A 24390-nucleotide genomic window follows, 5' to 3' on the forward strand; every position below is an offset into this window, starting at 1 on the left:
CATTAGGAATAATACATGAACATTGATTTATAAGGTGGGAAGAGGCAGAATGACTTAGTGATCAGGTATAGCAAGTGGGCTCTGACCGGACCCCGGGTTTCCAGGCCTGACTGCCATTTACTAGCTGTGCGGCCTTGGGGGTGTTCAGGTATACGCACCTCAGGTTTTTTTATCTGTCACGTGAGTTGTTACAAGTGTTGAATTAGTTGGCATATCTATAAAGCACTCTGGACGGAGCTTGGTAATCTATTTCCCTAAAAACAAACAACAAAAAGGTGATTGCTTTCAGTACCATCAAGAATGCGGGTTAATTTTGGAAGTCGCAGTTGAGGTCTTTGGGGCATAACACGTAGACTTCTGACAGTACTAATGGTCATGTCTTTATAGGGCCCCTAAGTAAGTGACAGTGCGGTTCGCTCTTGAAAAGGCGGAGTGCTGACTCACTGAGTGTATCCTCTTCCTCTCTGTGTCAGGGTGGGAAATGTTTACGAGTGCGGGTGTGGGTGTGCGTGTGTTTGTGCCACTACCTTGCAGTTTCTTGGAGCTGTAGCTAACGTTTTGTAGTATATCTAAAAGCTCACTGCTGTTTTTTGTATGTACAATACTTACTCTCAGGAGAGGACTGACACTGAGAAAAGTTCTTGTTTTTTTATGAATAAACAAATCATTTATAAGTTTTGTTTCTTCATGGGGACTTTCAGTAAACACAATAGCATTTATTTTCACTGAGCATCAGAAAATAAATGCACGGAGCATTTGGAAGAATAATAATTTTAATTTTGAAGAATTAAAGGATTCTTGGTAATTTAAAACTTGGGATATTGATAATTTGTTTCTGAAGGCAATTGCTTTATGTAAAATTAAAATGGTACATTTTGAATGTGGAAGTAGTGGGTTCTGTGTGATGGTTATAACCTGAAGGATGATAGTATTTTTAGAAATCGTATCATAAAATACGTTATGTGAAGGACACGCTTGATTAGCCCTAGCAATGATTTGGTAAAAATGTTTGAGATACGTAATTTTGGAGTAAACAAATCTAATATAATCATAGATTTTTTTCCCCTTATGTAAATTTGTTGACAGATTTGAATACCTTTGAACTTCAGGTTTTTTTAAGTTCATTTAAGTGAATATGCTCATTAGTAAGAGAAGTGGCTGGAGAACTTCCTTTTGTGAAATCCTATTGAAACAATACAAAGGGGAAACTGCTTACAGAATGTTCAGGATGATATGTAATTTATTTTACTTAATACATTATGTAAATTAAGTTTCAGTATTTTTAGGTTCAGTTTTTTATTGTATTATGCAGTGTATTTTACATCTTAATGACAATCATAGTATGATCTTTACCTTACACTTTGAGTGAAATGTATTTTATCTTGATTTTGCTTATAATAAAAGCAATGTAATCTATTTCAATTGACTGCTGTTTTAACAATGATCATCATCTTTATATTTATTTCTAAGCATAATTATTGTTAACTGATTGCATTGTGTTTTTTTTGTCTAACCTATTTCACAGGCCATTAATTTTTAGTTTGTATCTCCATCATGTGATAAATATTTTCTTTTTAAATATTATGAGCACTTTCCTAATTTCTGTGAATTAAAAATAACCTCTGTCCTACATCAACTATGTGGCTTTTCACTCATTAGTTTGGAAAGATTCCTATTCATTTAGAAGAGTGTTTAATATAATGATTTTAGTTGTGAACACTTTTATTTCTGTACTATTTCCTCTTTCTTTTTTCTTGTTTTCCATGAGGGTGTAATCTTTCATTAGGCAGGAGGTGTGGAGTGGAGGAAAGAGCTCTGTATAAAGGTCACTAGGCGTGAATCCTGCTTTTGCATTTTCAGCTCCTTTGCTCCATTTTCTTGAAAAAGTCAAAGTCACTTATCTTCTCTGAGTGCCAAGTCCCTCTTCTCTGCGGCTGAGCTGACAGTGCCTCCAGTGCTTACGCATTCGGTTGTGAGGAGCCACTGAGGAAATGCACATGTGCTCTGTAAAATGTAAAGCTTTTAGCTTTTTAAAACTTCACTTATTTTAGAAAGACACAGAATATAAATACTCTAAAACTAAATCTTCATGTTGCATGAACTCAACTGGTATATGCTTCTGTGTATGTACATGATTGTTTATGTGCCCAAATAAAAAAAAATGCACAAGCATATATACATGGGATTATGTTGTATGTAATGTTTTTGTCTTTTCAAATCTAATATGTCATGAGGAACTTTGTGTCCTTTTTATTATGCATAATATTCTAGTATAATCAGCCACTAGTATTGAGCATTTAGAGTGTTCTCATTTTTTGTTGGAACACAATGTTTTTGCCTTTATTTCACATTCTTTCTTGAGGGTATATTCCAGAAATTGGTTCGACATGATATCGAAGACTAGCATTTCCTTCCTTCAGACTTGGTGCTCTATCTCAGGTAGTGAGGAGCCACGGAGTGTGTGCTGAGGTGCGGAGGCACCTTGAGGTCTTTGGGGGTGGCTGGTCTAGTGGGATCACAGTAGAAAGAGGGAAGAAGGCCTTGCAGGGAAGAGCTGTGAAGAAGCGATTGATGTAAGTGTGTGAGGATGTCATTGAACTGGGAAGATGGTAGAATGGAGGCTTGAGGAGAGCAGCCGTGAGGAAGATCCTGACTGAATGTTAGACATGCTTTAAAGTTTTCTCAGTTCAAAGAAGAAAAATGCCCAGGAAAGGCCATGGCTGAAGATACCTATTTTAGAGTTCACAAAGAGGTTATGCAGGAAGCCCAGGAAGTGAATTATACCTTTGGAAAAAGAAAAAAAAGTCACCCTGTAAGGATAAGAACAAGAATGGACAATGGGGAGGAGGAGGAAGGGCTCAGAAATGGTTTAGAGGAAACCAGACAGACACCTACAAGCGGGTTATTAGAGTTGAAGAACGAAGTAGGGGAAGGGCACGGTAGGCCTGCGACATCCTTGTGCTGTGCTAGAAAATAAGGAAACGCCCAAACGCTCAGAGGAGTGAGATGAAAAGGTCATGGTGGCCAGCTTTCTAGAGTTTCTGTTGGCCGATTTTGGAACAGTTTGAGAATTACAAATCGTAATTATGGTAATTAATCATAAAACACGGCATAGAAATGAAACTCCAAGAGTCCATTTAAAGTGCTCTTGGAAGAGAGTGAGGGAGAGAGGGAGCCTGGGACCAAGAGGTGGGAAAATGGTGACGTGATCTGTAGAGAATGCCAGTTGATAGATGTAGAGGGAGCGATGGCGGAATGCTGCCGTGTGTACCCCTCTTTATAGTAGTCAGGAGAGGCAAGAGTCATTCATGAGCGCCCAGCGGGGAGAAGGTTGCTGGGACGCAGCGTGTCCGCAGGCAGCCCCGAGTCAGTACGCCTGCGCTCCTCAGCCCGGGCCCGGGCCTCCCGCTCAGCGCCCGCAACACGGCGTCTCTCCGCAGCCCCTCTTCCCCGATTCCTTCCTCTGTCTACCTCTTCCGCTTTGAAGGACACTTGTGGTTACACAGAGCCCACCCACGTAATCCAGGGGAATGCTCTTATTCTAATATCAGCTGGTTAGCAACTTTCATTTTACTTGTATTAATTCCCCTTTGCCCTGTAACCTAACAGGTTCCAGAGGTTAGGATATGGGCGTCGGTCAGGGGCAGTTGCTATCGTGATCAGGACTCATTAGGAGAAAGGCAACGTGAAAAGCTCTTTCATTTCTTTTACACTATTACCATATAAAAATAGAAATTAACGTGTAAAAGCATAGTATAAAAATACTGCTCATTTATAGTTATTTCTAATACCTTATTAATCATAAAAGAGACATTAAGCAAAATGACAGAAATTTATATATATTTTAAATGACAAGTGACATTTGCTCCAAACATCAAATCACATTATATATTTTTGTACATCTAGAACTTACTTAGGGAAATGGATTATGATCCTTCTTTGGAGAACCATTATTTAATATTTGGGTTTTTCAGCCTTATAGGGTTTACCATGTAAGTAGACTGCTGCTTATGAATGTATATATATCATGGTGAAAATTAACTTGTTTAGCTTGCAGTGGTTGTGTGCTCAGTGAAAGCTAGAGGATTTACTTGATAGACCAGTACTGTTGATTTTTGGAGCAGAGGGAGACCTTCCAGGTTCCACATTATGGTGCTGAGTATTTTTAGTGTACCCTTAGCCCTGTTTTTAAATATATGTCTTGTTTTTTCCTGCTTAATGCTGACATCATCTCCTCAGACATCTGGTTCCATGACCTGGCTTTAAATCCTATGAATTTAGAGACTACATTTTGGTCATCTTTGTACTTTCAGATGCTAGTTAATACCTTGGTATGTATATGTCATAGTTATCATTTATTAAATGATGGTGCATTGCAGGCACTGTGCTAAGTAATGCATTTTTATTATCTCACTTTATAACTTTCTGAGGTAAGTATCATTATCCATACACTACGCATCAGGAAGAGAGGACCAGTGCGATTAAAAAAGCATCGTGCAGGGTCACTCACACAGGAGTGAGGACCCAGGGTCCCATCTCACAGCTGACTGCAAAGCGTATGCCTTACCGAGTGTGAATCAGTCTGGTTTGTGTCACAATTCCAGTGTTTCTGAGATGGTGCAGCAATGTTTTCTAAATCGTATCCTGAAGAGACAGTTCTAGGAGGTGGACATAGGTTTGCTGTGACAAAGATATTCAGTGCTCCGAAACCCTTAAAGAATGCTGTGCACATGCCGCCTCCCTCACCTGGGACTCAGGGCTCACTAGCTCCTTCCCGCTGGGAAGTCTTCAGTTTTGCTTGCTCTTCTAACCCAGTGTTGTCCACTCCTGTTTGACAGCCCCCTTTTCCCTACTTTTTGGTAACATCCCTGTTAACATCCTGCAGAACAGTCATCTGTAGAATATTTGGCAAATGTTGAGAATCTGGATAAAATCTAAAGTTTTTGGCATGACTTATAAGACCCATCATTATTTAGAGGTCTGCTTTTTTTCTTCATTATCTTCAATTTGTACTTAATTCTCCAGCAACATTTCTCAACTGTTCTGTGTTATTTTGTTCCTCACTGCATGTCCTGTTCCAGAGGCTTTAATCTGGGCCCATCAATCAGTTTAACCGTTCTGCTTCCAGGCTTCTTGGGAACCTTCAGGAAACCCCTACTGTTTGCTCTCTCCACACCTGCTCCCTCCATCACTGCACCTCGTGCTCTCCTATCATTGTGTGGCCTTCTCCTGTCTGCACCTTGGTTAGGCCTGAATGCTATTTACTTTTTGGTCCCTGGTGCTTACCAAAACATGAGACTCTTATTTAGTGTTTAAGTTCAATTGTGTTGAATTACATTGTAGTTCCTGTGAATATAGGTTTCCTAAGCAGATTCATGGTATCGTACACAGTTCCTTTTCCTGCTGACGTGGCAGCCAGTTAGGGGAGGCGCTGGCCAGTGGGAATGAGGTAGGATATGGGATAGTGATTACTTCCTGAACCTTTACGCCTGGGGAGGGGGGTCACTGGCTTAAAGTGGTGAAGATTCGTTCCATGCTAAGGTGTCAGACACCGTTCTCTGCATCATGTAATCCTCTTAACAGCCGCGGTGGGGAGGAACCGTCACTCCCTTCCCATTCTGTGTGTGGCGAATCCAAAAGCACCTTGTTACACAGTGTGTTGGGATCCAGAGAGCAAACTCATGGGGCAGGGCCTGGACCCCAGCAGTGAGGCTCAGAACTGTGCTCCTGAAGTGTCAGAACCAACATGCCTCCATCGTCAAAGGGACTGAGGTTGGGTGCCCCTGTGATGTCACTACAGCTGGAGTGGCACCTGGAGGATCAGTAGAAACCCTGACTTGTGCGCCTGGTAGGAAACAGAGGGCCTTTAGTTGAGGCCAGAAAGAAAAGTGCAGGTGCTGTGGTGGGGAGGAGGCCCAGGGCAGCAGATTAGGTGCTGGGGACGCAGAGGGCCAGAGCTTGGCTAGGGCTCCGTCACAGCAGGGACAGATGCACTTCTGCATGGAGGCTTGCCTGCCTGTGTAACTCTAGGCTTCAGAATGTGTATAAACACTTGGAAAATACTAAATATGAGTTTCTTTTAAATATATTAAAATTCAGAATTTAGAATTCTCACTCATTCAGACCATTCTTTCTGCCAGTTAGTTAAAATTCCTATTTTTAATTAGAGACTTAGCATTCAAAGTCAAAACTATAAAGGGGGAATAAAATCTGATTTGGGTTGGTGGCCATTTGGATGTGTGTGACTCTTACTTGTTCTTTGCTTATTCCTGTGACTACATTTTGGGGTGCTGTGCTCTCTATTACATGTCCTCTGCCCTGGTCTTGGGCATTGATGTAAACAGAAACAGGTATCCGATTCAAATGACTCAAGTGAGTACTTGTTTGCATTGCACATCGGTGGGTTCACACTGGTAGGTGTTTCTTGAAGTGGTAGATTTGTCAGTTCTTTGCATCTTGATTTCTAGGTAGTCATACATACATCACCTGCAATTTCACGTAAGTTGTTATGCTTATCAAGTAAGGTGTTAACTGGCCAAAAGGAATGGAGGTTTTTGGAAGCAAAATCCTTACGCAAACCTTTTTTTTCTAGCTATAACTGTATCACCGACACAGTTTTTAAAGCAGCAGTACTAATATTAGCTATTATTTATAAAGTTGCCATGTCCTGCCCCTCATACTGCTTATGTTTACATTGATTTTATTGAATTCTCACAGAAGCCCTATGAAACACTGCTCTTTTCATATTTCAGCTGAGAAAACTGCAACTCAGGGAATGTCCTTGATATTCCCAAAGTTACACAAGTCACAGTCAGCAGAGCTGCCTTTGGGCCGCTGTCCCCCATGCACACGGCTGCACTTGGGATGGCCACCGCTTCGGTCAGCCCCGGGCGGACCGCTGCCCAGGGCTCCCCAGGGAGGTGGCCGCGAGCGTCTGCTCTGAAACCAGTCCTGGCCAGCTAACCGCGTTGCTTACTGGGTTCTCGGTTTCGTTAGATGTTCTGCCGCTTCAGCACTGACTGAGCAGTGCGAGGTTTCCTGTTTGGTGCAGGCAGCTTTTCCCTGGGTGCCTCCTGTGTTCTCACAGGCAGTGGGGCACGTGTGTGGGAGGCATCCGTGTAGAGTGGCCCTGTGGGTAGGACTGGGCGCTTCACTCAGGATCCGACAGTGAAGACCAGAAGCATAAGGGAATGTGTTTGCATCATAGTTACATATTAACGCGTTCTTAGAAATTTTCTGTTCACTTACTGTGTTACTGTGTTTAGGTTTTAACTTCTTGAAAGAAATTACACATTTACTGTATCATTCCTGTAGCCTGTATTGCCTACGCTGACCTGATCGTAAGAAATTTTCAAGTAGTTGGGTGTTCCATCCTGCGGGCCTCACTTTGAGGAGCATCTCACTAGAGGCGAGAGACACAGAAGCGAGAGCCGCGGATTCGGGAAGGCGCTCTGCTGCTCTCCCCCTCTCTCAGCTTCCGGAGATGCCCAGGCTGTGCAGACCTGCCTGTGGGCCCTGCCCGCAGCGCCCTGGCTTGCGCAGGTGGGAGTTAGGGATGCCAGTGTGCTGGGCTGTGCTTTCTGTTGCTTTTCACATCTTTATCTGTAGTCATCAAAGCTCTGCATCTTACTTAGGGTCAGATAAACTTCCGTGACTCTCAAGTTGAAGTAATTCTGCAGTGATAAAACCTAAGGGACTGAAAGAGAGGTTTGATTAGATCGGTATATAGTGTAGAAAAAAGCATTTTAAAAGGAGGAGTTAAAATAGGAAATGTTTGTACTGGCAAGTAGAGATCTATAGCTAGGATACAAATGTGCTGCTCTTTGACACCAAAACCAGTTTTAAGTGAAGCTCTTTATGGCAATTATAGATACTTAACAAGTCAGTCATATTTAATAATCACTATTTACTATTATTTCAAGGTGTTGCTTTAGATTGTCAGGCACTTGCCAGGTGCACAGCCTCTGAGAGCACGTTTCTAGCGTGGATCTTGCCCTTGAACTCAAGACCAGTAGATTCAGCCTTTTGTGCCATGTCTCCCCCTCTTGCTCCCCGTTCCCTCTTCCTCTCCTCCTGCCCTCTCCCTCTTCTCCCCCCTCAACTGCCCCTCTCTGTGTGTTCTGAACTGGACAGCTCTGGGGGTCTGTGAGGACGGGAGAGGACATGCCTCTGCTGCCCCTTCCCGCCTGGAGCAAGCCAGCAGACTGGCCGTGGGTGGAACTATGTGCCTGCCTTGCTCTGCGACCAGGCCCGGGGCCCGCAGCCCGGGCTTCCTGACCACCCTCCGTTCCCTGCTGTCCCCGTGCCCAGCCACTCACCGTCCTTACTCCCAGACCACAGTCCTGAGCCACTTAAATGTGCCATTTTGATCCCCTGCTGACATTTCAGATCTTCCTTCTCTGTTTTTCCTCCTACCGCTGACCATGTTTCACCTTTTGTTCATGTGTCCCTCTCTGGGCTTCCCGTTTTCTGAGGCAGGGACTTCAGCTCCAACAGTGCCTGGTTCTCCCCTGTGCGCTGCAGCTGCGTGGACCTGTCCTCGCCCAGAGAGGGGCCCTGAGTCAGCCCATGCGGGTGTGGCCCTGCGGGAGCGCTGCAGGCTCAGGTGCAGATCGCAGAGGGAAAGGTCCCGGAGGGCACGACGGTCTGTTGCCGCATGGTCCCCGCAGAACCTGCCCATTGAGTGAGCAGGGACTGAGTGCACAGGGGTGCGTGCGCGAGGCGGGAGTCCACTGTGCCCCCGGCACCGCGGCGGTGTAGATGTTCGGGCTGGGGACTCTGCTTAATTTCTGATTGTATCTAGATTATAAACTGTCCAGAACAGTTATGACGTTGGAAATGTGAAAATGACGCCAAGGTGATGGCGGTGAAGGATAGGCTACATTCAGGAATCACATGTTGCTGGCAGTTCTATGTCCATTTGGGTTAGTAAGTTGGTTTTAGTCATGCTTGGCTAATGTTTTAAACTGAGGTTAATAGACTTTTACACTATTTGTACTTCAGTTAGACCAAATTGAAAGAATTTGTTCTTTAAAGCAGATTTTAGATGAATAATTTGACTGTAATTGAGCCGCTTTGATATTATAATTTTTCCATAAAATAAAAAATTGTTACTCCACAGAATATTTAGTGTTATAGACATTCACCAGATAATGGGAAGAATAGTACATTAGGTAGAAGCTTTCCCTTCAGATGCACCTTAGTTTGTTCCTCTGTGCAGTATAATATTTTTGTTTCAGTTCTTAAACCTTAAACATATTAATTAATAAATTTTTTTCTTTTAAAAACTGCACTGTGGATTCTAACTCAGCTCTCTTAAGTTACACTTGGCTATGTAAATAAGCTGTGCTTTGCAACTTTGGGTTCTTACCCTTTGCTCTTTGCTATTAGCTTTATGTTTTTTTAATTATAGGAAAATGGAGGACAATAGGGAAGTTATGACTTAAATGGACTGTTGTTATTACTGTATTCTTTTTTAAGGAAATGAAAAGTCTTATTTATTTTGTCCAAATCGAACAGAAACAAATACAGAATATCATATACTGTCATTTTTTGCTAAGCTTTTAATTCCAACGTAGTTTGATTTTTTACCTGTAATAATTACTTTTCCATCTTAATGATTGATGGTGTGATCAGTTACTTATAGTTGTGAAACGTGTATTGTCTACTGTTTTACCTGGTAGATAAAGAAAGAAGAGATTTTATTTTCAGTGTGTACAAATGTGTTATTTGAATAGTGAAGTCATAGTTACTTAAAAAATATACATATATTATTTTGGCTTAAAAAATGAGACTCCCTAGGAGAAGAGCCAAGATGGCGGCGGAAACTTAAAAGATATTTTTGACCCACAAACAGAGCAACAAGGTTCAGCCCGCGTCGTTTGCCTGGGGTTCCACGGAACTTCCGCGAGGGATTATTACACCGGCAAAGTACAGTTTCACATCAGCAACGGCAGGAATACCTACAGCCCCTAGTTTTGGAGAGAAGTTTAAATGCTTTCCTGCTGGGGCAGTCCATCAAAACCTGACTTGGTAGCGGTGTCGTGTATTTTTAAAACAAGTCCTATTTAGGACAACTGAAGAAAAGCTGGAAAAAAGAACAACAAACAAACTTGAACACTGAAGCAACCTCAAGCATCTCTGTGTTTTGATATATTTTTATAAGGGAAATAAGTATTCAGTTTGTCAGGAATGTATATAACTAAAACCAAGAAAAAGAAATAACTGCATTTAAAGAGACCGAGTTTTGAAATTATATATCGGTGCTTAGAATGGGGCTAAGGAAGTGCTGAAATGTAGCAAAAAGAAAGGACATAATGTAGACCATCACCCACTGTAAATGTTTGCAAATGGATATTTTTTAATAAACAGGATTATTACAGGTAATCTATAGGAATATAAAAGCCTTTGCAGGCTTTGCATTTGTATATGGGAAGAAGTATGACAATCCTAGACAATAGACCCAAAGCCTCTATATTTGATGTATTTTATTTTAAAAATAGGCCTTGTTTTTTTAGCTTCATCTGCAGTTCCATGTGAAGATTGATGAATCAGTTTTTACTTGTTTTATTAATAAAATGTAATTTCAATAAAATAAATGAGACTCCCTAATATTATATGAAATTAATCAAAACAGACCATGAAAAGAAAAGAAGCACTCACATTTTTGGAAGTTGTTATTGTCTTGGCTTTTGACATGTCTGTTCCATAAAGGCCACGATATGTTAGTCTTACACTGCCTGGTTGTGCAAACATGTCCAGATGAATTCGATGTTTAATGTTAAGAATTTTATAACATGCCAATTTGATTTGTAGCCTTTCATATCATAGAATGCTAATTAAAATCACATTTTTTGCATATGTCATGCCTTTCATGTACATATGCAAATAGATTCTGTTGCCTTTCAGCTATTAGTAATTAACTTTATGAAGGACAGCTGTAATACATAATTAACAAAAATGTTTGCAAGCCCTTTTACACTGAAAGTTACAACATTAAATTTTTTGTCTTTTTCTTTGCTTATCAAGAGAGCCATTTTAGTGTGATGCTTCTGAATGAGATCTAAATTGTTTTAGATAATTACACAACATAATTAAATTGATGTTGCACTATATTCAGTGGAAGAATGGTGCCTCATGGCCTGGCTGCTGATACCTGTCCATTTCATATTTATGTCAACAGAATTGATATAAGGGAGTTGATTTGGGTATAAAGTAGGATAGCATGTCAGGTAGTCTGTTACTGTCTTGGCACTGAAGTACATTTTTTGCATGTGCTGCAGACACAGAAAACATTTATATCATTTTAAAAACCTCTCTTCAAATTATTACCATGTTTTTAAGAAAGTTTCATAAAGGGTTTTCATTTTCTCTGATAGTCCCTTAAATATTTAATAAAATGACATTTTCTCACACTCGTTTCATGGTTGAAGTGTGGGATCAACTAGGGAGCAGTGAATGTTCTAGTAAGGTATTGCTTTATCTTTCTTAGTAAGACAATGACTGAAGAACGAAAATCGTTTGGGTCCCTGCAAGTCCACCGCAGTAGGAGAATGACCCAGTCAACTTCAGTGCAGTTATTTCTTCTGGCCCAAGCATTGAAGTCTATTTGTCTGTATGCAAGCTTTTTGTTTAATAAGAGGGTATGGCAATGAGCATTTTCATGTGGCATCTGGCCATATGGGCCTTTTGTAAAAACCTTTTTTGTACATATTTCTTACAGAGTCAAGTTTTAGTTCTCTAATTACTATTGTTTCTCTTTTTAGGGTTGCTTTTGTAATGAAGAAGCACTTAAATACTCATCTACTGGGCAAACATGGAGTTGGCACCCCAAAAGAAAGGTAATTTCCATCCATTTAAAAAAATTTAACAAATATAATTATACCTTCCTTGTAGGTTTTGTTTAAGGAGGTGACTTCTAGAAATTTCATCAAGTCAGTTCATGTTTTACTCTTGTGGTATTCTGCTGTTAAATGTCACATTTCTTGTCATTCTCTCACAAAAATTTAACTTCGTATTTTAATTTTTAAAAATCTGTTCTAAATATATTTGAAAAGATTTGAGGGTCTTTGAATTAATGAATTTGTGAAACAACCTTGAAACAGTAGAAGAGTTAATGTAGCGGGGATTGACCTCTGCTAATGCATTGCAATGAGCTTAAATGAATACATAACACTAAATGTTGTCAATTTTTTTCCTGTATTTTTATTTTGAGATTTTAAAATAACATTTTTGAATTCTTCTTTGAATGTAGAATTAAAACATTGCTGATATTAAAAAAGAAATACATCTTGTGTCATCCCCAAAATAATACTACAGTTGCCATGTCATGAAAAATAACACTACAATTATTATGTCATCAACTGCCAGGTTTTCTTTTTTCTTGCTACTGTATCATAATTAGCTTCATCACATACACTTAATTATATTAGGTGAACTGAAATATAGCAATGGCAGCTACCAGGTGAGCATGGCTACTTCGGAAAGTTTTAAATCTTTAAAATGTGGAGCTCACTCAGAACCAGAGAAGCCTTCTGACCTTCCTTCAGGGACTGTCCACCTTCCCCACATTCTCCAAGGTCATATCTGAACTTCTGTACACTCTCCTGGAAACTGTTGTTTCTTAATCCAATTTTAAAACCCTATTTGATCCCTTTTTAAAATTAAAATCCTATTTTAGTCCTGAATTAAAATATTTTAATCATGCAATTTGTTTTGCCACTCTGTAGCCTAGGGCCTCTTCTTACATATTTGTAAATGTTGAATTGCCTTTTAGAAAAATCACAAATTAGTGTTTACAAGAAATTCCAACTTGACTTTTCTATTGAAGGCATGTTGGTTTTTTTGCGTTTTAGTTTGGACATGACTACTGTGTCAAAGTAGTGGGATGTGACATATGCCTACTTTCTACCTTTTGGTTTCTCATGCTTTTTCTTTGTAAAATTTTATTTAATTTGAGTAAGAATGTTTTGTGTTGAACATATCCTGAATATATTATCCTTTAAATAAAAAAAAAATTCTGTTTGACAAGTCCCAAATCATAATTTAAATCAAAGTGGAAGCAAAACATTTTAAATTACTGTTTTCTCACTTCTTTCACATGCCTTATCTCAATCATTCTGTGATTAGAAGTGCATTTTATTCCAGTTTTGTAGATTTAAGTACTAGTGAGGAATATACAGTAATTTATTCAGTAGTTCATAATTAGTAAGTCTTAGAATCGTGATTTTTCTGGCTAATTCCTAGTGCTCTACCTCATACTCATTATCTTATCTCAAACTGAGAATCTGTGCATATAGGTATTTGGAGTATTTTATTCACAAAATTAATTTTGAATGAAAATTAGAAAAAATATTTTTTTTTACTTATTTTTATTATTTTCCAGATAATTAGTAAAAAAATACTACTGACTATATAACTAGTATGCATTTTGAACGCAAGTGTATTATTTTGCCTTTTATTTAGGAATTAAAAATTTTTGAATGAGTGTTCATGTTTCATATTAATGAAAACTTCATCACCTCATACATACATTTATCCTCCAAGCACCTTAAAAATAGTAGATACCTCCTTTATATTATAATAGGAGTTTGAAAATCCAAGATGTACTGTGTGTTTTTTCCATTTGCCTTTTCTTATGTATTCTGGGAACACTTGGTTGCTTTCACTCATTTCAGTCCCTAATATATGAAGGGAGTCAATAAAAAAGAAAAGCAAGAAAAAAATAGTATGTCTTTCTCTTTTTTGAGATAGGGTAAACATTTTCTCGGACATTCACACAATTTTTGTCCTAAAATCAGGAAATTAATCTCAGATGGGAAAGTCCACCCTTGTCTTCTGGTTTATTCCCTTCTACATAGTCCAAGTTGCAGAGTTCATCTAAACTAAACATGTTAGATTGAATTATGCTCTTATCAGATTCTGTGTTTCAGCATACTTCTTGTTTATGGTATCTGTTTATAGGGCATTCCCTCTTCCTGCGTAGAAATAGTGAGTTGGAATGCCAGGACTTCAACAGCAGCGTAATTTTCCAATAGACATCAGCTGGAGAAAACTAAGATTTAAGTAGCAAAGTCTGGCACAGTAAAGGCCAAAAGGCTCCTTACTTTCATTCCACCTTCCTGCATTCTGGGAGAGGGAATTGTTGCCTTTAAATGGTTTTAAGAAACAAAGAAACTCTTTATCAGCATGTTGAACAGTCACTTTGGGCATAATGTTCTCTAAATTAAGTTAAACATTTTTTCTTAACTATTTAAAACATTAATGCCTTGGCTATAATTTTGCAAGCTTGCTATATTTTAATTTCTCTGGGATGGTATAGTCAGTTAATTTTTTATGTTTTGAATTTGATTCCCCCCTCTTCTGCATTGCATATTACAGCAAATAGAAATAGAAGTTAGATAAATAGGCTGTGACAATTAAATTAATAATGCATTTTGTTTGCAAGTATTTAGGCCTTGTGCTTTAAGTGATATATGCAAAAATGATAATTTATTACAAATAAATTCATATACTTGCACTATAGTTTGATGAACCAATGAATTTTGTCAGCATGACTGTCATTAGCAACAGAACTCTAAATAATTTCAAATATATTTGTTTTGACTCTGTGAACAACTGAAGTGATGGTTTGTGTAAGAACATACTTTTTTGTCCCTAAATTTTCATGAACTTATTTTAAAGTAGTACATCACTGTATTTCTGAAGGCTTATGCACTTAAATATAAACAACTAAATATAGCCATGTTTAATTCACATTCCAAAATAATAAACTCCAATTAATTTGCAAGTTCATCCTAAAGTGTTCTCTATCTTAAATAAGTAATTCTCTTTATAGAAAACCAAAGTATCTTTATGACTCTTTGAATTCACTAATAGTAATCTAGAAAACGGGCTTATCCACAATTATCACAATTGAAACAGCCCTCATAAGTATATCTTATGTGAAAGCCAGGTGCATTTTACAATAGAAAGAGATGGCATTTGTAGTTCAGTGCTTAGAAATCATCTGGGCTTTGAATGACTGTGTAAATAGGAGGAGGGGACATGGTTCACTCAGAATTTCTGATCTGATCCATTGCTTTGATGGTGTCTGGGACACCAACAGGAACTATCTGCCCTGGCAGCATCTCAGGAAGACTTGTATGCTCCCCAGAGCATTCTACCAATAAAGCATTTGTAATTGAATGCATGCATCAGAGTCTAAGAGTTAAATAATTTGATAATCAAAGGAAATGTGCCTGTCTTTTCAAGTTGTCAGTGACTATCTAGATCAAAACCTCAGTCTTTTCTCACTGAAGGAATTTTCGGAGAAGTCATGAGTCACAGCAAGTTATTGTCAACACAGCTGTGGGCTGTGTTTCGGCCCCTAAGGGGCAGGCTCAGGGCTGGTCATTGCTTTGGTTCAGGTGAATGGCTTTCCGCAGACCTCCTTCAGAGCCCTGGACTCTGTGCTGCCTTCTCCCCATTATCAGACATTTGGAATTTGTGGTTAGCCATCTCTCTTTTTATAGTACCTTCGATTTTACTGTTAAGTAAAATCTTTCCCCCCATTTTTTATCTATGCCAGCTATGAGTTAGTCTGATTGTGGGCTGGAAATACTGTCAGCTCCGGTACTCACTGCTCGTTCGTTGTGAACACTCATACATGACGTGACTGTGTGTGAGTCTGTGGGAGACTGTCTGCTTTCTCGCTCTCCTCAGAAATGTTTATATGTTAGAATTGTGTAAAAAAATCACTATTGTTTCCTGTTTTTCAGTTTGGATCTAATCCTCACCCTTTTTCTTGAAACATGAAAATATCATCCAAGACCTAAACATTCCTGGGGAAAGCCTGTGTGTGTGTACATGCACAGCTGCTACTGAAGCTTTGCTAACCCTGGGGGTGGGGGGGATTAGGAACTTTGGGTACTTTTAAATGAGAGAATAATAATACATTTTGTAAACACTCTGAATTACATATATTGAAATAGACTCAAAGTTGTCCTTTCGGAAAACTTTGAGAGGAACTCCTTTATTATCATTTAAAAAAAACACTTTCCTTTGATGAAGTTATTAGGTATGTATTTTCTTTTTGTAGCCCTGGCGGGGAAGGGTGTTCCCAGCCTGGGGCAAAACCAATGAAACCGAAATAAGTCAAGGGAAAGGGTAGGTTGTGAGAAACCGTTGCTATTGCTTACAGTTTGCTTGACTTGGCCGGCCAGGCGTGGCACCCTCCGTCTCCTCTGGGTGCGGCCCGCACTCTACCTCCCCTGCCTGCCCCTTCTGGCAGGAACTCAGTGGCAGGTCCTTGGTGAGTGGCAAATGCCAGTCCAACTGTGTACCAGGAATAGAGGGGAGGAGAGAATGGCTGTTTTCTCTCTAGCCCTTGCCCCGAGTGGATGGGAGGCTCTGCAGTGGTAAACGCCTATTGATGTGTAAATGAACTAAGGCCAGGAGGGAGATTCTGGGAATTCTGTCACTTACCCCACACTTTTATTAAAGGATGGATAGTTCTCCTCGGCCCTCGTATGATCTCCGTGGAGTTTCCCTCATTAAAAGCCGTGACTGACCTGCGTGGTTCCTGGCGTCAAGCTTGCTTTCTGCCTCACCACCTCTAGGGGTCTCTCCCCGCTCATTTCTTCCTGTATTCTAAGGGTTAACAGTGCTTTTCCTTTTTTTCATAAGGGCCCAGTTTAGGAAAAATAAAGTGTTTATGGGCTCCTCTCTACTTTAAGAAAATATTTACACAAGAAATAACTGTCGAGCCAAAATGGAGGAACAACATGTCATTTCTTTCCGTCTCGGATTGCTTATTTCAATGTGTGGGAGGTGGTTGTATTTCAGTGCTTAATGTCCCTTTAGCATCAGCTCAGGACCCCCGCCTCCCATCTTCTCTCCTCCGTTCCTTTGTCTGTAGGCAGTGTCCAGTCTATAAATAGTACTCTATCAGTTGACATCATTTATTGTGAAAAAGTGGGATTGAATAGACAGCCCTTCTAATTAATTACTTCTATAGGGAAAGATGGATAGAAGTCACATGAATTTATCTAAAGCCAAGATTATTACTATTGGAAAACTTCCTTCTATATTTTGCTGACTTAAATTGACAATTTATTAAGGTATAAAAGGTGGGTATATATTTCCCACCAAAGCTATCTTGTCAACATCTGGGAAGAATTTCTAAAGAAAGTGGATAATTTAGATGTTTTGTGGTGACTTTATGATAAATGCTTTCTTGCTGAAATGGACTCTTTGAACTCTTACTTTATAAATTTTCCTGGTAAAAGTTAACAGAAGTAAATACCGATGGTGTAGTTTGTTGGGATCTCAGCTCCTTGTTGGTTAGTTGACATTTCCAACTTACTTTTGGGGAAGGTGTTTGGACCTAGTTACAGATAGCTTTCATGGGTCATATCTCTGAGGGGGAAGAAAACCTTTGCAAGCTGAGAACTTCTCGGGTTCCTCAGCCTTGGGTGTCCAAGAAGCAGCGACAGCCCCACTCCTGCTTCAGTGGCATGTTCAGGAACTCCGTGGACCGTCTGGATCCTATGTGTTCGTCACATAATCTCCTTGCTGTCCTGGGTCTTTGCTCTGCCTGTCGTTTCGTCACATGCTTGCAGGCTTAGTCCTCAGTCAGTCCCATCATTAGGGAACACCTTTCCTTCGCCGCATTATTTTTGTCTTCCTTCTTCAATAAAATTGACTTTACTCATTTTGTACTTAGTCTTTATGCTAATGAATTACACTTAAGACTGTTTTAAGAAGGAACCTTATAAAACATATCTTCACTGTAAAGATGGTGCTCAGGATGCTGCTTATGAGAACATGTCGCATCTGCCTCGTGGGATTCAGGGGGGCAGTTTCCCTCCTGGCTGTGTTCTAGAAGGAGCTGGCCTGTCTGAAACAACGTATCATTTCGGCCATAAGTGCCATCAAATGAGGTACTAATTGAGTTTTCCACTTCATGTTTACTTCTGGGAAGCTCGGTACCAGAACTGTAACCTTTCTTTAGAAAGCAGAGTGGGCTTCATGGAATGCATTTTATTTACTATGTTATTTCTAGTTGCATCTTTTTTCACTTGCGGGAAATTCCCATTTTATGTGAGTGATGTATTTTAACCACCTCACCTAAATAAAGAGCTCAGATAATTCAAGGCAAGTTTTGCATTGGGAGTTTTTAATAATTAGGCTGAGTATTTTCCTGGGAGTGCGTATGTTTCAGCCATTTGGCTTTAGGACAATGTGTCAAGCCATGTGCTCTCTTATTATGAGACCGTTTTGTTAATTGTCCTTGTCATGTTGGATGAAAATGTGATGCACTTCCTTGAACTGCTTCAATGATGCATTTTATTTCTCAAGATTCTCTGTTATTTTGAAGAATGCTTGCTCCTGAAGTCTGCTAAGCACACAGAGTTAGTATGTACTGCCCAGCAAAAGATTGGGAGGCTGCTTGCCGTTTATACCTGGGTATGTGCCCTTTGGCTCTGTCAGAAATGACGGCTGCGCTTAGTACTTTACAGTTTTCTTGATAAAATGCCGTTTTTGCTACTTTAAAGGAAATTCTCCTCCTGCTAGTGGCAGAGGAATTTTAAGTGTCTGTGGTATCTATATGTTACAGAAATATCAGATTGTTTTCTATTCTTTCTAAGATTCACTCTTAATTTTAAGCCAGCATTTTATTGAGCATTCATCTTTGTGTATTTTGTTCATGGGGATTTAAATAAACATGAATATTATATGATTCTTGTTCTTTGGAAGATATTGGTTGTTACACAACTATCCATAATATGCGAAAAGTAAAGTACTTAATGATACAAAAGAAAGTTTAGCAGAGGGAACAACTAATCTTGCTTAAGGGGTATTATGGGGGATGCTAGTAAAGGCATCTCATTTATTCTTGGATTTATTCTTCCAATAGACATTTACTACATCTATTACAATTACTTCTGTGTTGCAAAATTGAGATGGCATGTAGCATTTGATGTTGATACAACCTCTGTTCTCTTGCTCCTTGGATTTGGGATTGATGGGCTGAGGGTAAGGATGCACATTGCATAAGGGCAATGTGCACATAAAGGAAAAAGAATTTTGTTAGTTGTAAGGCTGTGACGAAAGTTCAGTGGGTGCCCCTGCAGAGAGGGCCTTCAGGGAGAGGTGTTCCTTTAGGGTGACGACTCAGGAAAGGCCAAGCCTTCCCGGGAGAGAGCACAGTCAGGCCCTCTGTGGGATGTTTGCACACTGGGGTGTCCTTTGTGCACTGTGCCTGGAGCAGCCTTAGGCCTAGGGTTAGGTTAGGGGAGAGTGTATAAGATGAAGAGCTAAGGCCCAGACTCGGCAGAGTTTAGGAAATGGGCACCAGTGGGAGGATTTCATCTGGGAGATTATGGGAATTGTAAGATGAGCCTGGGAAACTGGGTTGGAATCAGGCTTAAAAGAACCTTCATTGCTGTGCTGGGTACCCTCTACTATGTACACAAGAGGAAGCAGGCAAGTTTAGAACTCTTTGGGGATTGTACCCCTATCAGTGTGGAGTTCAGACACCCCAAAGAGACCACGGGCCTGGGTACCAGCATGGTTACAGCTCTGGGAGCCCGTCTCTCTCCCTGCAGGCAGCTCCGGGCTCTGCCTCCTGACCCTCCTCATGGCACTAGCTTGCGGGTGAGCCTGGTCATCTTCTGGTCTACCTTGTCAGACACACACACACACACACACACACACACACACACACACACACACACTCGCCCTGCCGCATAGCCTCCCCCTGCCTTCTCTGTGCCACTGACCCCCACTGACCCCCGACACTCTCACATTGCCTCCCATCTCTCCTGGTCGCCAGGCCAGCTCCTTTGCTCACTGCCAGTCTCTGCTGGGGCCCTGTCTTCTGTGACAGTCCATCTCTCACTGATCATGTTCTTCATCATATTCCTATGGAACATTGGTGAATAGAGGGAATAAGTAAATAAAATAAATGTAGTTAGAAATTCCTTTATCCTACCACTTTAGTCTCCCAAAAAAGAAACCCCAAAGGCTATAATAATACTGTATACATTATAATCATGCGATCTAGTCCTAGTTCAAAGGAGTTATTAGACTAGAGATGCACGGCTCAGTACTGATAGTCTTTATTAAAAGACATCTTTTTTATTCTGTTGCCTCCTCTTTCATTTTTACATAGAAATAAGAAAAAATTGAATTCTGTGGAGAGAGTGAATATCTTTTTTTAGTATGAAGTTCCAGTTGCTTTTGCATCTCATAATAAATTGTTTAATATGACAAATTAATTTTTAAGAGATTTCTTTGCTGCTGCTCTTTAGTAATTCAGTCAGATCTTGGATATTAAGAATATCTGCTGCTTTAACTATTTTTTAAGTCAGTGAATTAAGTAATCCCAAATATGATTGATCCAGTATATTAACTGGTCTGAATATAGGTGTTTTCCCCTGGCAGGCATCTAGAATATTTTTGACTATTCTCTTCTTTTATTGCACTTAAATTACTTTTAGAACACTTGGGCTTATACATCTGGACTCTGACTAAAATATGCCTGAAGCTCTTATCTTTAATTCCCAGTCAGTGCCAGAATTAAAAAGAACAAAGGCCTATATGTTCACTGCAGCCTTCAATTAGGCTTAATTACCAACTTTTATACAGTTTCATTAAACAGTACTGACTTTTTGTTAGAGGTTCTTTATATTCATGATGTCTTGGTAGTTCTTATAAAAGTCCAAGATTAAAATTTTTTTCTTAAGGAATTTTCAGGAAATTCACAACCTTTCTGAAGTGATTTTTATAAAGGTTGATCAAAGCAATGTGATCATCCACTTTAACATATGAGTAACAAAACGTTTGCATTTCATCATGCTGCAGAGCTCTGATAGGGAAAATCAAAAGGTTGTTTCTAAGATATTAAGCCCCCATTTCTTGGTTCTAGGGTCACCTATATAATCAGTCAGAAGCTTGACAACGGGCCTCTCGATTCGTGCTATGGTCCTGTCATCCTGAGCACGCCCGGTAGAAAACAAGCAGACAGTGATGTTCCCATGGGACGTGTCAGTCGTGGAGTAGTTCTAATGTCCTGTGAAATGACTGTCTTATTTCAGCTAATTCTTAATTCCCTTTTTTAAAGAATCATGATGCCGATTGGTACTTACTAAGATGTTAGCACCTCCTGAGGTTGAAGCTTATGAAATCAAAACTTAGGTTAAAACTATTAAATATTGGTAATTTCATATGAATCAAACTAATTCTATTTAGAATTGTTTCTAGCAGATAATGTCAATGTAGAGACCTGCTTTCAAACAGATAATCATTTCAGATAAGAGTTTTAATATAGTTCAGTTCTTCCTTGTTTTATAGATAGTGATTTCCTAGGCTTAGCGTTGCCCAGTCAGTGTTCCGTAGAAGCTGGGCCACGGTGACGTGAGGAGCCATCTCAGCGCGCTCCGCTCGGTGCCTCCGCTCCATGTCCTGCTGGAGGCCGTTCTCTGAGCCTTCAAGGCCAGGGTCAGTGTGTATTTTCTTCTCAAACCCCAATTTTTTCTCATGTAAATCCTTCCCTGGATTTCTATTCTGTATAATACTTCTTACTATTAGGAAGGCCAGTGTGTTACTTAGCACACTGTTTTCCTTTTCACAAAGCTCTGTGCCCTGTTTCCACACTAGGTAATTTCTTGAGGGTGTGGTTGGCGACTTTCCTTCTCAGCTTTTCAGAGTATGACTGACATTCAGCAAATATTGATAGATTTAAGATTAAAATCTCCATTGAAGTTTTCTTTTCTTAAGGTGGACTTTCTCTTGGCAGGTCTTGTACATGATTTATAGTTAAACTATGACAAAGGTATCGCAAACTAGTGTAGTTTAATGTGACTGCGTGTGGCCCTGTTCTCGGTCAACACCGTGAGCACTCTTAGCGCCCTTCTCTGACTCATTGTGGACTTCTCACCTTATCTGATGCTGAGAACGGCCCCTGTTCTCCTCAGTTCTCAGGGTTATCGGGATGTAAGCATGAATTTAGTTATGCAATTATGAAAACTCATTATTTATATGCACAGTATTTCATAATTTAGAAAATGCTTATTTTTAGATAAAAACATGCTAATGCAGTTTTTGATTACTAATATCTAAATAATGTCTGTGCCTCCTTTTTCATGCTAATCTGGTGGAGCAAAGGATTATGGAAATGGCAGATTCAGCAGGATATTATATATGAAAGTTTTTCTTTAAATTAAACCCAAATTTTGTCTGAAGTTAATTACGAGATGGTAATTTCCCTTTTTGTCCTTACAATGCCATGTAGTGTTCAGAATGTCTTTTTTTCATTTTATATTTGTCATTAGGTAATATGGGTATGTCATATTTTTGACAGCTAGAAATTGGCAGACTTACTGCAAGGTATCAAGTCCTTTAAAATTTATTTGATTTAATAAATTACATTGTTTATGTGATAGATTTTCAAAATGAGAAATTTTAGCAAAGTAATCAGTCCAATGCTTATTATTTTGGTTTTTGTTATTAGTACTCATAGTAATAGAAGTTTATGAATATATTTCAGTATTTCAGTGAAATTTTTTTTGTTGTTGCCTCTTGAATTGTTTTATTATGATCTCTTTGAATCAGGATCCAAAAAAGTTCGATATGTAAAAATAATAATAATAATTCAGAGAAGTCCTACTCTGAATGTGAGGAATTTCAGTTATACCTTATCCAATTTGTTTCCCTTATATTTTTCTTTTTATGAATATATGGGAGTGATACAAGATTAAAGATGTATGCTTAGAAAGGACCAAAATGTTTTCACAAAAATTTATACTTATAAAATATAAATTCTAAGGACTATGAAAACATTGTGTCATTTTATTGGGATTTCAATGAATTTTTAAATTTTCTCTTGTGTAAACAAAAGAAAAAAACCTTACATATAGCACAAGCCTGTAAGAACAACAAAAGCTGAGCTGCTGTGTTGGAGGCTGGAAGAAGGTCCTAAAGACCATGTGGCTGGGAGGCGGCGTCTCTGCACCCAGAGGGGCTGTGGGCTCCTCCTCACAATAAAGGAAGTCTCTGTACATAGAGTTCTTTACCTACACAGTAAAAGAAGTTTGCAGGTTTAGCAGTTGTAATATTGTTGATGCCTGAGTGATGAGACATGATTTAAATTTCTGTGGAAATTCCTGTTTGAATCAGACGTGCTCAGTGGCCACTGAGGCAGAACTCTTCACTCAGCTGGTGGTAGAACCCGGCCTTCAAATCCCAGTCCAGTTCTTTTTACTGTGCTCTGCTTCCCATGAGCCTCCAGGGCCCTGGAAGCGCTGCTGTCCAGAACGGTTCAATCGGATGGGTCCAGCTGCTGGAGCTGAGAATGAGAATAAAGAATAAGAACTCTTAAGAATGTAATCATTCTTAGCTAGAAATACAAGGTTGTGATCAATTAAAACCTGGGATGTAATGCCCTGGGTGTCAGGTTTGGTGGTAAATTCACAGATGTTCATTATATTATGAATGAATAAATAAAATGGCATGGGGTAACCATAGATTACCGATAGTTGTCAACGATAACCAAAGTTTACTATGGCCCTGTTTTGTGCCTTGAGGTCTATGAAGTAAGACTGATTTCCTATATTCAGATGACCCACGTCATCTACTTGGTGTGAAGAAAGAAAAGATTTTTGTGACTTCTATTTATTCCTTTAGTACAAAAAGTGAAGGAGAAAATTTATTGAATGCTGAAGGGATGGCTTTCTTAATTGGTAATGTTATGAATGGATAATGTCGGACTTTCAACAAAATTACCATTTGTTAGAAAATCATGTCTTTAAAATTTTTATCCGAAAAACAGTGGTGAACTGTTAACACGTGGCTATTTAACTCACTTTTCTTATGAGCAAAGTGTGCTCTGGAAACCGTGGGAGGTGTTCTTCCTTGCACGGTGTGATGTTGGCCACGGAGGCCCTCAGCTGACTGTGTGGTAAAGAAGAGTTTCTTGAGTGAGCAGGTTCTTGGAGAAGAAGGTTCTGAAGCCAACACATGCCTCAGGTCATCCTTCCCAGGTAGACGTGTCTCTGGGAAAAGACGCTCCTGCCAAGCCTTTTGGCAGCTGGTGGCCCTCAGCTGGGAGTCCCGGTCGGGCTCCCACAGGGTCTGAGACGGGCGTCTGGATGAGCTCCGCCCTGGGGAATGGAGGCACTCAGCTCCAGAGGTGACAGCTGGGACTTCTTCCCGAATGCCCCATCCCAAATGACTGTGCTCTCCCTTAGAGGTCCTGGCCTAAAGTTCCCACCACCGGCTCCATCTGCCTTTTCTGTTGACTGATGCGGAGGCTCCACTGGAATGTTCAGAGGACGTTGCTGGCCTGTGCCAGCCTGGCTCCTGTTGCGGTCCCGGGGCCTGCGTCCTCGTCTTCATCATGCCTTCTAG

The 24390-nt window shown here is 39.8% G+C and overlaps 1 protein-coding gene across 5 annotated transcripts in view; it reads left to right on the forward strand.

Annotated features, from left to right (window-relative positions):
• The window catches only part of ZNF407 (zinc finger protein 407), a 422744-nt gene that overhangs the window by 152235 nt on the left and 246119 nt on the right, over window positions 1-24390 (forward strand). For all 5 annotated transcript variants that reach the window (XM_073213232.1, XM_073213230.1, XM_073213233.1 and 2 more), the window contains one exon: window positions 11766-11840. In XM_073213232.1, the coding sequence (XP_073069333.1) occupies window positions 11766-11840 (75 nt within the window). The remainder of the gene's footprint in view (window positions 1-11765; window positions 11841-24390) is intronic.

The sequence above is a fragment of the Manis javanica genome, chromosome 9 (genome assembly GCF_040802235.1).
Source record: "Manis javanica isolate MJ-LG chromosome 9, MJ_LKY, whole genome shotgun sequence".
In the NCBI taxonomy this organism is placed as follows: domain Eukaryota; kingdom Metazoa; phylum Chordata; class Mammalia; order Pholidota; family Manidae; genus Manis; species Manis javanica.